Source organism: Nipponia nippon, unplaced genomic scaffold, assembly GCF_047370975.1.
Source record: "Nipponia nippon isolate SJK-2023a ecotype South Korea unplaced genomic scaffold, ASM4737097v1 scaffold_3, whole genome shotgun sequence".
NCBI lineage: Eukaryota > Metazoa > Chordata > Aves > Pelecaniformes > Threskiornithidae > Nipponia > Nipponia nippon.
Window position 1 is genome coordinate 103,656,489 of NW_028262347.1, and position 14,187 is coordinate 103,670,675.

At 41.4% G+C, this 14,187-nt stretch overlaps 1 protein-coding gene across 10 annotated transcripts in view; it reads left to right on the top strand.

Annotated features, from left to right (window-relative positions):
- Nucleotides 1–625: 625 nt before the first annotated feature.
- PPP3CB (protein phosphatase 3 catalytic subunit beta) overlaps nucleotides 626–14,187 on the top strand; it is a 73,636-nt gene continuing 60,074 nt past the window's right edge. For 7 of the 10 annotated variants that reach the window (XM_087763935.1, XM_087763938.1, XM_087763936.1 and 4 more), the window contains exons 1-2: nucleotides 628–1,086; nucleotides 12,910–13,110. In XM_087763935.1, coding sequence (XP_087620061.1) covers nucleotides 1,017–1,086; nucleotides 12,910–13,110 — 271 coding nt within the window. In that variant the 5' untranslated portion in view covers nucleotides 628–1,016. Of the gene's footprint in view, nucleotides 1,087–12,909; nucleotides 13,111–14,187 lie in introns of those variants that run through there. The other 3 variants (XM_087763942.1, XM_087763939.1, XM_087763943.1) reach the window with 3 other exon arrangements.

Consider the following 14,187-nt stretch of genomic DNA (forward strand, 5'->3'; position numbering starts at 1 on the left):
AGGGCCGCCACTGCTCCCGGCTGCCTCCCTTGTCCACCGTTGCTCAGCTCCAAGGGTGGAGCGGAAAAGTTTGGCTGAATTATCTGGCGGTGGGAGCTTGTGGTGAGCCGTGCCCAGGTTCCTCCTTGGGGGGAACTTCTTTTTCCTCCTCCTCCATCTCCTGTCCTAGGCTGGCCCTGCACCTGACACGGCCTGAGAGGCGAGGCTGTGGGGCCCCTTCCGACGGTGTTGCAGGCAAGAGGCGCACCGGTGGGGGGAGGGACGCGGCCCCCCGCCCTGGGGGGGTGCCCGGGGGGGACCGAGGACCCCCGTTCAGCCCGGCCGGGGAAGGCAGCCCCTCCGCGCCCTCGGGCTTCGCCGCCTGACAAAATGGCTCCCCGAGCCGCGCTCGAGGAGCGGGGGGCGGCCCCGCGGAGCTCTCCATGGTGGCCGCCGGCCCTGGCCCGCTGAGGGGCCGCTGGAGGCCGGGCCGGCCGCCCGCCGCGCCGCCCCTCTCCCCGCCGCCGCGCGGCCCCGTTGCCGCCCCCCGGGCTCGGCCCGACGCCCGCCCGTCCCGGGGGGCGGGGGCGCGGCGGGGCGCTGCCGGCTCCTCGCCCGCCTCCCCCGGCCAGGGGGGAGAGCCCGGAGGCGCCGGGCCGCAGCCTCCGCCCCTGCCCGCGCCCCGCGGCGGAGGCGCCGCCCCGGGGAGAGCGGAGTTTCGCCACGCTCCCTAACGGCCGCGCTGGCGGGGCGGCGGAGCCAGGAGTTTCGCCACGCTCCCGTAGTCCCCTCGTGGGGTGGCGGCGCGGTGCATGCCGGGCCCGAGGCGGACTGTCCCTTCGCTGCGCGAGGAGCTGGGAGCCGCGCCTGCCGCCATGTTCCGCTGGGCCGCCGCCGCCCGGGGCCTCTAGCCGCCCCCGCCCCGCCTCGCCGCCGGCCGCCGAGCGCCCCTCTCCTCGCCAGCCCGCCGGCGGAGGAGGCGGACGAAGGCGCCGCCGCGCCCAGCAGCCGCCGCCGGAGCCCGGCAGCGCCCAGCGATGTCTGCCAAGGAGGGAAGCAAGGTGCTGCTGCTGCCGCCCCACGCCACCAGCGAGCGCGCCGTCAAGGGTGAGCGTCCCTCCGACCCGCGGCCTGGCGCCGCCCGGGCCCGGGCCCCGGCCCGGCGGGGGTGCGGGGAACATGGCTGCCCGGCGCGGCGGGGGGCGGGGGCCGCGACCCCCGGCGGGGCGGAGGCTGCCCGAGTGTCCGGGGCCGCCCGTGGGGAGAGGTGCCTTCGCCTGTGCTCGCCGGGCTGCCCGCAGGTGGGGACGGGAGCGGCGTGTCCGCGGGCGGGCTGCCCGGCCCCGAGCGGGGGCGTGGAAGCGCTCGGGGTCGGCTTTGCTTGTAGGCGGGGAGGCCGAGCTGGGCGCGGAGGGTGCCCGGGAAGGCAGCGGGGCTGGCCCTGCCTGCGGTGAAGCCCCGGGGCTGGCCCTGCCCGCGGCGAGCCCCGGCGCGGGCCGTCTCCTGGGGCCGCCCGTGGGGCGAGGGTCTGCGCGCCGCGGGTGGAAGCGGTGGCCGAGGCCTGCGGCCCTGGCGCGTCCCGCCCGGACGCGCTGCTCGGGCGCTGTTGGGACGAGCGTGCGTGTGCTCTGCTGGCCGGGGGCCACCGGCTTCCCCGGCGGGGTCTGGCCCCGTCACGCCTCGTCCGCTGCGGGGGTTCTCCTCTGTCTGCGCAGAGGAGATCCTTGTAATTGCAGGAGCTGACAGCGCCGAGGAAGAGGGAGTGGGAAGGTGCTGCCGCCCTTTCTATTGGCTGCTGGTCTCAGGTTCCCGGTTCTGAGGGAAAAAAAAAAATCACCCTGATCTATTTCTTCGTGGCCTTTCTTGGTAGCACGGTCTCGTGGGAAGGCTTTAAAAGGCGAAGGTTATACTTCTTAGAAGAAAAAATGAACCGTTTTAAAGTAGATACATCTGTGTAAAACTAAGATGGTCTAGCGACCAGAATGCTGTAAAACACCAAGATCCTTGCTCTGGAGCACATCAAGTGTGTCATTTTAGTATTTGTGGGGAGAATAATCCTTCGCAACTAAAGTGTCCTAAAATATATTCATTAGATCTAAATTGTCAGTTAAGAGGATAGCATAGGTAACGCTTCAAAGAATTTCTCGGTTTTGTTTACTCAAATTACAGATCATTTTATTTTGATCTCAAAGGTTTTGATATTGAACTGTATTTGACAACGGCAGTGTGGACATCTGTGGTGGCGGACCTGGGCTATTGGAGTTCATGGTTGTACACAAAGCAGTCTGCTTTTAAGATTGGCATTCCTAGGAACACAGGGTCTGACTGAGTTCAAAGAGGTGGAGATCTGTTCGTTTAACTTTTTATATAACAGGGGGTCTTGAGAAATGAAAAGGATGTCTTTGTCTTCAGCAGGTCTTAATTAAAGCCTTGGAATCCCATAGTATGTTTTGGAAATCAGCATGTTTTCCAGTAAGCTGGAAAGCTTTGCTCGCAGTAAGTTGTTACTCATTTTGGATTGCTTAACCTGTTGATTTGTGGGACAAATTGCAAGAGTAAAAGTAGAAAATGTTAAAACTAGTCTATTGGAAACTTGACCTCATTAGCGCCGCTTTAATGTACAGCATTTAGACTTGATGAATTTTTGTACCTTTACTGCAATTTGTTGTAACAAATTAAGTTCTTCAAACAATGCAAGAGAACTAATGGTAAGTGATTAGGTACTTCAGAGTGTGCTGGAAAACCTGCTGGTTTCCAATCACTTAATAATTCAGCTTGTTAAATGTGACCTATGCATCTGGTTGTTTAAAATCATAGTTAAGACTTGCTTCATTCTAACAGGATTGCAGCCTGGGGTTACAGAACTATTGTAAAGGTAATCAGGCTTTGATAGTTCCATCTGACATAATTACAACCAGTTAAATGTTCATATAGCAGCATTTTTCTGTTCCTTCTGTTGACCTGTCCTGTCCATACCTGTAATGCTGAATCACTGGCTTCTGGAGAAAGCCTGGACAGCTGTGCCAAGCTGTCTGCGTTCTTGATATGAAGGAGAGGGTGGTTTGGTTTTTCCCCCCTCATTAGATGCAGTGCAGTTGGAAATATTTTTTTTTTTAGACAGCAACCTCAGGGGTGCAAGATTGCAGGTTATGTCAGTGTTGAGTGGGAGTATCTATGCAACATAAATACATTTGTTGAAACCATGTTAAAATGTGACAGCTATGTCACATCCCTGTTCACAAACAGATGTCTTGCCACTTGCATACCAAGAAATGTTCACCATACTGTTACCTATTGTATGATGAATAGAGTGCAAATATGGTGATACTCTCCTAAGGTGGGCCCTCTGCTTTTGTCAAGAAAACACTGCATACCAGGGAACCTAAAAGTGTTAATTTTTTATACTGGAAATGTGTGGACCAGGCACGCTGGTGAAACTGTTAAGAAAAAGGTTCAAATAGTTGCATAACATCTTATACTTTTAACTTCTGTCATGCTTATGAATCGTTGCAGAAATTGCCTCTTTTTGCATTTTTCAACTTATTTATTGGTAATTATTAATGAATTTATTTACTGGAATAAGGTTTAGGGATTCTTTTTAAGGCAATAATTTTTCACGTTTATTTTGTTTAATGTGATCCATTATAGGAGGAACAAAAAAGTGTAAAAGTATTCTGAAAATGTTACTTTTTTGTGTGCCAGCTCTGTTCCCAAGTAAAAACATCCTTGGGGCACCCAGGCTTTCTGTCTCTTCTTGCTGAGACATTTCATTTATAATGTCTCAGGTCCTTGAGAACAGCCATAGAGAAAAATGTAGTAATATTGTCTGGCGTGTCTGCATCGGTCCATATTTCAGCTTTCATGCTCTCCATATACTAGGTCTTTATGGGAGGAAATGTGAATTCAGGACTTAATGCTTGCTGGTATTTGCATTGTTTCATCTCTAGCTTTTATTTTAGCTTTATTTTCTTCCTCTGTATTACTGGAAGAGGGGAAAAATAACAGAAACCATTAAATTTCAGAGGCCATGAGAAATTAAATCACTTGCCACTAATAATATATGTTGGCAGAAATGGGCAAGAGAGGCTCACCCAAGAAAAAATAGTTAAATTATTGTATCATCAGTAAATAATCTTTTCTAATGAGGTAGGATAATAATTAGGATGTGTCCCCCTTTATATTTTGACCTGTATATTTAGCAGTTAGTGTGAAGTACTTATATCTAAAAAAATATCTGAAAGGTTATCAGGTGTAATGTTCATATTAGACATATATATGATAAATATAATAATGGCTTTAAATATGCAGTCTGTACAGTGTAGCTGTGTTGGTCTGGCATACCTTCCCAAGTATGAACTGTATCATCAAAGATCACTGGTTGCTTTTAAAGTGTATAAAAAGCTCAAATTTTCTCTTTTCATGGCTTAGTTAAATCGTCCAAGTAATTTGTGCTTACAGAGTTTCCTATAAATTAACGGTTAGCTATGGAATTGAAATGTCTAAAGTCAGTTTTTGGCATTTGGTTCCCAAAAGGTGTCTTGTGGCGAGGCTTTTGTTACTGCTTTTTTTTTAATAGAGATGAGAAAATGTGCCTGTTGTCTTGATTCACTCTTTTCTCAGGCATCCTCTTCATCTTTGAAGAATGATACTTAGTATTTTACAGTCTTGTGGAAGATAGTGGTTTCCTCTATTACGTTCTGTCAAAATCGGGGTGGTGGTGGTGTGGAATCTTGAAACTGCTGTTGATACTTTTGGGTTTGGGTTTGCCTTTCTTTTTGGATGATAATTGACTGGCTTCAGGCCGCGCACTTGACCTTTCAGCGCAAGTGACTTTCATACTTTAAATTTGTCAACGTACTGTATCTTTTCTACTGAAACAACTGTTCCACTACCTTGTAGTAAAGTGTTTTTCACTGGTAGGGAGGAAGAAGTGCTTGTAAGCTCAGTTTGATAGAGTGGTCCTGGGCATGGCAGGGATGAGCCTTCATTGGCTTTCCTTTGAGGGAAAAGCACCAGGGTTTCTCTGACCCACCTGTGAGTAGCTGCACTGCAAAAGCGGTACTTGGAAGTATTCTGTCTTCCCTGGCATTGCGCTTTGCTCGCTACGGGTGTTACTAGGCTTTGGGAAGCAATCCATAGGACCTTGTCGTGCTGAGCTAATGGGTATTTTTTGCTAAATTTGGAGATGATATCTGTTCTTGTGGAAATGGGAGGCTTCAGTATTCCTTTGTTTTGGATAAAAGTCATGATACATTCTGTCTGATTGGTGAACAGTTATTTTGGATTTGAAATGGTAGCTCATGGAAACAACTCTTCAGAGAATCCCAAAGAGAACTAACTCATCGCCTTGAGCAGGGTCCTAAATTAAGACACTAATAGCTACTATTAAACAATGATTTCTATGCAGGACAAAAAGAAATCATTGCAGTATTTAACTTTAAAATTCAGAGTCTGGTAAAAAAAAAAAACAAACAAACAGCTAAAAGGGTAAATGCTTACAGGCAGCATGAAGGTTGTTTTAAAAATATTATAAAGCACTTGGAATGCCTTTATGCTGCTGGTCAGAAAGTATTCTAAAATGATCCAGAAAAGCAGCAGAGTAAAGAGAGTGTTAAAAGATCATACTTCAAAAAAAAAAAAATCACAGTTTTGTTTTGGGAGAGACAATGGAATGGAATTGAATTCTGATAAGTTAGTGTTTGACTGGTGTTATGCTTCTTGAGAGAGAGGATGGTTAGAGTGAATGAATCTTAAAAATTACAAGAACAAAAACCCCCAAAACCCACCCAGAAATGGAAACCTGCCTTAATTTCAGTAAGGCCAATTGGCAGTTGAGGCTTGGGAAGGTAAGGCCAGAGCAGAAAAATCTGGCAACTACTTACATGTGTGTTTATTGCATAAAGAACTAAGAACTCTTTCACACATGAGTCAATTCTTATGGCCGAATGGAGCCAAAGAATTGTCTCATTGAAATGTAAGTGGTTTCAGAACATATCAACAAAACAGATGTTAAAAAAAAAAAAACCCAGGACCAAAAGATATTCGTCTAGTGGATCTAAAGGAATTATTTGGGGTTTTTGGGTGCTAGATCACGGATTTATTTTCTGTAGCCTGTGGCATAACTCATCTTTTAAGTCTGAGAAATGGAGCATAGCAGCATTTTTTTAAAAGCTCTAGATTGAACTGGAGAGCTGTAGATCAGTAACTTTAATTTAAGCAGACTCATAGCACTTGTAGGAAAGAATGGACTAACTGTGTCCCTGGGGAAATACAGTATTAAAGAGGAGTTGGTACAGTTTTCATAGATGGAAGTCAAGAGAAATTGTTAGAATTTTTTGGAGGAGCCAGTGAGCTGGTTGATGCAGGCCAAACTATTCATCAGGTTCCTTCAGAGGAGCCTTTAAAGGAAGCAAAAGAGGAAATGTCCTCTTTTGGATCAAAATTAGTTAGGAAAGGATGTTAGGATGTAGGTAATAAACTTACATGTTGAGGGAGGTTAACATCTGTCATCTGTGTAATTAAAATTGTGGAATTCATAGCAATAAGGTGCAGTGGAGGCAAAAACTATAAAAACTTCTATTCAGGGTCTGGCCAAAACAGTGAAAAATAGTTCTGTCAGTGATCATAAACATGATGGTCTGGATGAAGCTCTAGAGGAAATCCTTAAACCACCCTGTTTGGAAAACAGAGAGTATGAGGAGGGAAAGACCTATGAATCCATCATTGCCAGAAGCCCATTTAAGCACTAAATAATCTTTTGGCATAATACCCAATGGCCATTTTAATGGGAGGAGCATCTTTAAATAAGTTTCAAACAAATAGTTATATTTTTCCTGAGAGAAACTTCCAAAAGCATCAACCAAGTTAACTGAAAATTACACAGACAGTATAAAAGATGAATGCACCGTGGTATACTAGGTATATCAATAGTTCATTTGAGATTTAAAATTCTGTGAAACTTTTAAGACTGCCAGTACATGGTAAGTAAGGATAAAATAAGTAGTGCTTGCAATGCTTTTGTAGGGTTTCAGGGTTTACAGGGTCATTTTTCCTTGTTCCTAGAAAGCTCGTTAATATAGCAGGCGGCATGCATTCAAAGAAGCTTAAGTAAAGGGATGTTTTTTGTGGCATGTAGGAAAAATACCGTAATTCGCAAGAAACTGACTTTGCTGAATCTGTGCTTTCTTGTTTGGGATGAATAGGGTAACTCATATCTTTTGACAACTATTGATTCTAGCTTTCTGATTCAAGTAGACGTTGCTACGTATTTGTGCTTAACTAATATTTTCAAGGTTGCTTGGTTGGTCCATAGACCATCTGTGATTTCTTTATGCTGTTTCTTTTCAAATCTGTTCTGCCAAATGCAGAAGGATAATTGGATATATTCTGTCCTCGTAGCAGTCATGGGTGCTACATCTCTTTCTTCTGTATAGATGTTGGCAGAGGCGTCAAAAAATCCAGGGGCAGAGTGAAAGATGTGCTAGGTGTTAGGCTTTGTGATTCTTCTGAGTGACAATACACAGACAGCAATGCATTTATAAAACCAAAAGCCCACAAAACTTGACCAAATGACAGAAAAACCGCAGACAACTATGCTATCGTGGTAATAAACCTGCTGACAAAATGAAGGATACTGGCCTATCTTTTCACAGAACACCATGGTTGTATTGATATATGATATCACTTAGTGGAGATAAACATTGTTTACTGTTTCATGTACACCTACCACCAAAGCAACAAATGCTTTACAAACACAATGTCTGTGTTTAGTAACCTTAGTAATGTGAGCTGAGACCTTATCTGTGAACTCAAAAACACTCTTAAAACAGAAAATGAAATCTGGGACGTTGAGCACACTTTTACAGCCAAAGCTGAGTTCATGGAACATGTCATGGGCTCCTGATTGTAGAGGAAAAATGGCTAATTTTCTTTCACTGTCAGAGAAAAAAAGAATTATATAAGTTTTAAGGTCTTAAGAGCAGAAATTACTTTGCTTGTAGAAGTAAAGTACCTTGTATGGTTGATCCCTGATACTTTGTCCTATCATTAGTCTAGAGGCTTAGATCTCATCTTGTTTCATGAGCCTGTTCCAACAGGGTGCCTCTGATACAAGCCAGATTAAGGTTATTAAAATGGGCATATATATCAGCGTGGTTTAAATTTACAGTATCTACATGTAAGATTTTATTAGCAGCTACTGTTGTACTCAGTTACTAGGCAATGTGAGATCTGCTTTGGGTCTGGAAGTAGCATGTTTGTGTTAGTTGCCATACTGCACCTCTCAGCAGGGATTATTATATTGGGTAAAGTGCCATGCTAACGTAGTTTTTCTACTTTTGAACCTCTTTACAAGGTACGGTGAATTTATCCATTCGGATTGGTGGTAACTTTTGGATCTCTGTGGCATGCTTTATTGTAAGGTATAAATGTACCCAGAGGCTTGTAGAAAGTCGCTGTAGAACTAGATTTAGAGGTTTTGCTTTGATATTTCTGTTTTAAGTAGTACTGCAGTATAAAGGAAAGGTGATTTTTTTTTCCTCTTTGTAAATGCATATACAAATAGTAATAAAAGCCGTCAAAACCTTTTTGTTAACAACCCCCCAAAACTACTCACTGTTTTTTTTTCCGCAGCATTAGTGTTTAAAATTTTGACTCGATATAGTTAAAATTATATCATCCATACATATTTTAAAAGTGAAATTGATTAATTTTGACTAGTAAGGAACAGTTTGTTTTAGAAAATCCTGTATGTTGTAAATCACAATGTGTTATTTTTGTTACTAAGATCTATACTTTTACTAATAGGATATAGTCTGCTATTTTGTACTGCAGTGTGTATTGCTTTAGAGATTCATCTCTAAATGCTTTTCTATTGCTTAGCTTTGCTGGGAATGGAAGAAGGGAATCCTTTAATGACCAACACCATATTATTTCCTTAGGGTAATTCCTCTTAATTACCACTCTATTACAGCCCTGAGAGCGCAGGTTGTGCACAAAGCCTTTGAAACATGGATTATATTTCTGTCTTGGAACACATCATGCTGCAATTCTTTTTCCTTAGGCTATAACATTCTATTACTACTTCATCAAAGGTTTAATTAAACCCATTAGTTTGCAGAAATTGTTTACATGCTTCAAAATTATCACCCTTAACCTATTAAAAGATGTTACTTGTAATATTTTTCGAAGGTATGAGCTCTAATATAGTGTTAACTATTGTTGAGACAAAAATTAAAGTATAAAATGGAAAGAAACAGTTTTTACAGTAAGTGTTACTGTTTTATTCAGCTGTGTGATGCAGATAAAATCGTTAGCCATGTTTTATTCTGCCTTCTCTGAAGATTATTCTAAAAAAAAATCCTTCTTGAGCAATAGGAAAATACATGTATTTTGTGAAAAGGATTTTGTTGAACTCTGAGGAACTAGTTTTAAGACGTCATTTTTTCATTAGGCAAATATAACTTTACAGATGCTTAACTACTTCTGATACTAACACTTGTGATTTTTGGACATTATGGATAACCCCTGGATATACAGAGTTTGTAATTTGAATCTTCATAGGTGTATTAATTCAAATTATTTGAGACAGTTCTTTCCAGACACTGGACAGAAACATCTGTTTTTATAGCCTCCCAGAAAATGTAACTTGCTAGACAAACTCAAAGCTGTAGTTTCTTAAAAGAGACAGAATTAATTTTTGTGCAAATCTGATCTGAAATGTATTACATGGACATAAGAACTTTATTAAGAGAAGAAAATGTCTTATGCCATACGCTTAGAACCCCTGAAATATTTCCAAACTGTTATAAGGAAGACGTCAACACTATCTCTCCGAATTCTGCAGCCAGTGGCAGTCATAATAAGTCAGTACTGATTTGCACATAAGAGAATGAGGAACAGCTGGTCACCGCAACAGACCATTCTCTACCACACCCTGCATCTACCCCAAAACCTCCAAAAAGAAAAAAGGGTCATCTTTCACTTAAGGAGATCGTTATCTAGGAATAATACTAGAACTAATGACGCACAGTTCCTACAAAACTGTGTCTTGGAGGTGATTGACTTTGGTTCTGGGAAGGTATGATCGCGAATGCTTTTGCAACAGTTAAAGCAGGAGAAATCTACTTCATGAATTGTCTGGTCTCTCATAAAAGGATGAGCTCAACTTTGTATTGCTGAAGGCAGTTGTGGGCCCGCACAAATAATGTGTTGAAAAAAGTGGGGGAAGAAATGGCCTAAAACTAATTCATGTACACGTGTACGGATTAATATAAACTTCTAAATCATGCAAAAATAACATTAAGAGAATATGAAGGTTGGAAAGTCAATTTTTAAAGAAACAGTGAATGATAGAGTTGATGATTGCATGGTCACAATTAAGTGCTTCTAAAAGTGAATTAAATTTGTCTTGTTGGAACAATGGATTTCTCTTTTCAGAGACAGATTTATGTTTTTAAACAATTGTTGTGCATGGAACAGAAGTGGTTGTCTTTTGATTTCTTAAATACGGTAAGTTTATTAACATTTGGACTACATGGAATTTTAACGCTTCCAAATGAAATTTGAATTGTTACTAGAGGAGACTGGAAGGAAAGGCATGCCATTGCTTTTCTGCTAATAAAATACTTTATGTCCAAAAATAAAGTGCCAGATTTGTTCTACACTGTGTAATGTCAAGGCACATTTTTCAGCGTCTTCCTACTTAGAAACTTTTACAAGAGGAAGAATAGACACTTCTCCAGTTTATTTTCTAGTGTAACTTAATTTCGGAGAATATGTGTGTGTGATTTATGCATCAGTTGTTTCATTGATAGATTTTTATTATTGCATAAAACAGAAGGGTAGCAATGTGTTGCTGGTAATTTAGAAGTCAATTTAAATGAAATCAGTGAATGTTTTAGTGTTTAAGTATTGATTTTTGGAATGTAAAGTTTAACTTTGGAGAATAAGAAAATAAAGTATGAATAATCTATCTACAAGTGTATTCATACTACTAGTTGTTCTTATCTTTGAATAGATGTGTTGCTCCAATTTTTCTTTTTTAACACATTGAAATAATGTTTAAATGGAAAGAAACGGAATGATTTTGCTCCTTTTCTCTTTTATTTAATTCTTTCAATAGTGGTATGGTTTTGGTTGTTTTTTTGGTTGTTGTTGTTGTTTGTTTTGGTTTTTTTCCCCCAGATTAGTTTTATTTCCTGTAATCCTGCATGAGTGCGATGATATTCTGATGCACGGCTTAGTGGCAGTTTTGATGTATCCTCTTGTCCCATGTCCCACATCCGTATTTCATTTGTGCAGTAACTGAACTGCCATTGTTTGAATTCATGTAAGCTGCCGGCCATCAAGTGTGCTGTCTGGGCAGTTGCTGGGCCTGGTTTGGTCCCCAGCCTCAGACCTCTCATCTGCTCCACTGCTTTGAGATGTGGATCACATATGGCTGCTTTTGACCCGTGAGCCAGGATCCAAGGACTTCCGATACTTGCAGTAGTTTCTAAAGTTGTGCCTAGTATATGGACAGCCTCTACGCTTAGTTTAATATTTTTAGAGACAGCGCAACAGGAAAATAAAGAAAACAAGCTCAAAGAAGGAATTTCAACCCACAATGGCAATGTTGTAGGCTCCCCAAATTACGTTGTTTTCTGATGGTATGAATGTGTTCTGCTGCTTAGTCAGTGGTTTGACAGAACTTCAAACTGGCAGAGTCCATCCTGCGCCTTTCTGCCCTTCAGGGGCCGAGAGCATGCGAGTGCTGTTCTCCCTTCACCACCTCCATTAATGCTGTTGTAGACCTCTGTTAGAGCCCCCCTTAGTTTTCATGGTTTTAGGCTGAAGAATCCTAGTCTACTTAGTTAATCCTGTAGCAGAAATCATTCTAACTTTTTGATTTCCATTATTGTTCCTTGAATCCTTTTTTAATTATTCTTTCTCCTTTATAAGGTGGGCAAACCAGAGTTGCATACTAGATTTATCAGTGGCGTAATTGCATCTTCTTTTGTTTTCTGTTGCTTTGCTAATAATTCTTAACGTTCAGTTTTCTGGGTTTCTTCGACTTTTCAGCATCGAGTATTTTCCTAGAACTATAGGAAAGACCTTGCTTCTGAATAGTAATAGTAATTTTATAATCTGTGATTTTTATATGTAAAGTTAGGATTTATTTCCTTCATTAATTTGCATTTATTAATATTTAATGTGTCATATTTTGCTGAGCCAGTCAGTAGCATGGATGGCTTCTGTAGCTCTTCATAGCCTGCCCTGTTCTTCATTGTCTGGAATACTTACTGTCACCTGAAGGCTGCATCACTCCATGAGTTACCTTCTTTTCAGAGTAATTTATGAATTTGTTAAATAGCACAGATTCTGGTGGGGCTCTTCTGGTGACTTTCTTCCTTTCCAGGTGCTGGCTATTACCTCCTTTTATTTATAGTCATTTAAACAGTACTGTATCCTTTTCTTGCTAACTTTGGGTTTGTTTGGGGGGAGGGGTGTTTGGGGGTTTTTTGTTTGATTAGTTTTTTAAGGCCTTGATGATGGGCTTATTTTAAAATGCCTTTTGCAAATCTGAGTGGATATTAAATGGATCTCCTGCATCCCCAATACTTGTTGAGTCCTTCAGAGAATGGCAGTATATTGGAGGGAGATGATGTCCCTTTGCAAAGGCAGTTTTGACTCTTCCAAATGTTGTAGGTATTATTATGCCTTCTAACGCTCTTTTGTAGTTTCTACAAACTTGCACATTATAGATGTTAATTTTTTAAATACATATACAGAAGCACTATTCCATCCAGTTTTTACTTATGTCATCAAGTTGATTGAAAGACAAATTTGCTACTTTGGTTAGCAGCTATTCCATGATAGATCCAATCGTAGATGGAGTATATTTTGAAAATAGCATTGTTGTGACTACTGTTTCTTCTTTTTAAATTTTAGCTGTCCCTTTTCCACCAACACATCGCTTGACATCTGAAGAAGTGTTTGACACAGATGGAAGGCCAAGGGTTGACATTTTGAAGAACCACTTGATAAAAGAAGGCCGAGTGGATGAAGAAATTGCACTTAGAATCATCAATGAGGGTGCTACAATATTACGAAGGGAAAAAACTATGATAGAAGTTGAAGCGCCAATTACAGGTAATTCTTCTACATAATTTCACTCATAATTAAATTTGAAAAAAAGCCAAATTTTTTCAGTAATAGAGTTTGTCTTAAAAAATGCTAAAATAAAATTTCTGTATAATCTTATTGAATTATCCCTCACAACTGTTTGCTTAACAGTACTCAAATGGTCTGAAAAAATACGCTGCACATTCTTTTACAAAAGGAAGGCATTAAACCTACTGGAAAAAAAATAGTATGATTGGTATGAAAATGACAAAATAGAAAGTAGTTAAATGCTGATGCCTGCAATGTTCTAAGTGAAAATAAAGACGTCTACCTGGAATAGAAAAATGAATTCAGAATTATCCTGAAATCTAAATATGTGAAGAGAAGCTAATTGCTGTGGTTTGAAGCAAATACTGTGAACTGGAATTCTGAGTGAGAAATATACCTTTCATAGTTCCTTTGTAGGTGAGACTGACGATTGCATATAAAACCGTGTTTTTGTGAGGGTAATAGTACTGGAAAGTGTTGAAAAATTGTTTTGGCATCTTTAATGCAGTAGGACCAGATCCACTGTGATGCAAAACTGACTCTTAGGGGTTTTTGGAGTATTTTCATGGTTTGACTAGTTCTATTTCTGTTTGACCTGGTGAAAAGTGGAATTGATGTCCTTTGGTACTTTTATTTATAAACAATCCAGAGTCATAAAAAATAGTTTACATTGCATATCTGTTATTTATGATAATGAAAGTAGATTTTATTTTTGTGTTCGGACCAGATTTTCTTTCATTTGAATGTGTTTTCTTCTGAATGGACCTATCTAAAATTAGTGTCTGAAAAGCTTCTTTTAGAGCATCAGCTTGCTTTAATTTGTTAGTATGGGGTAAATGAAAGCATTTAATCAGTACATCATTGTTATTGACTTTTTTTTAAAAAAGGATTGAAATGGTGGAAACCACTAAGTGACTGTTTGAACTCAGAGTCTTTTGAAGCTCCAGATACAGCTCAAAACTACAGTGTTATCCATATATTTAGAGTTTTTATATTTCCGTTTATTCAGGTAGTTACCCAGCACTTCTGGTATATTGGCAGCTGAGAAAGAAGGAA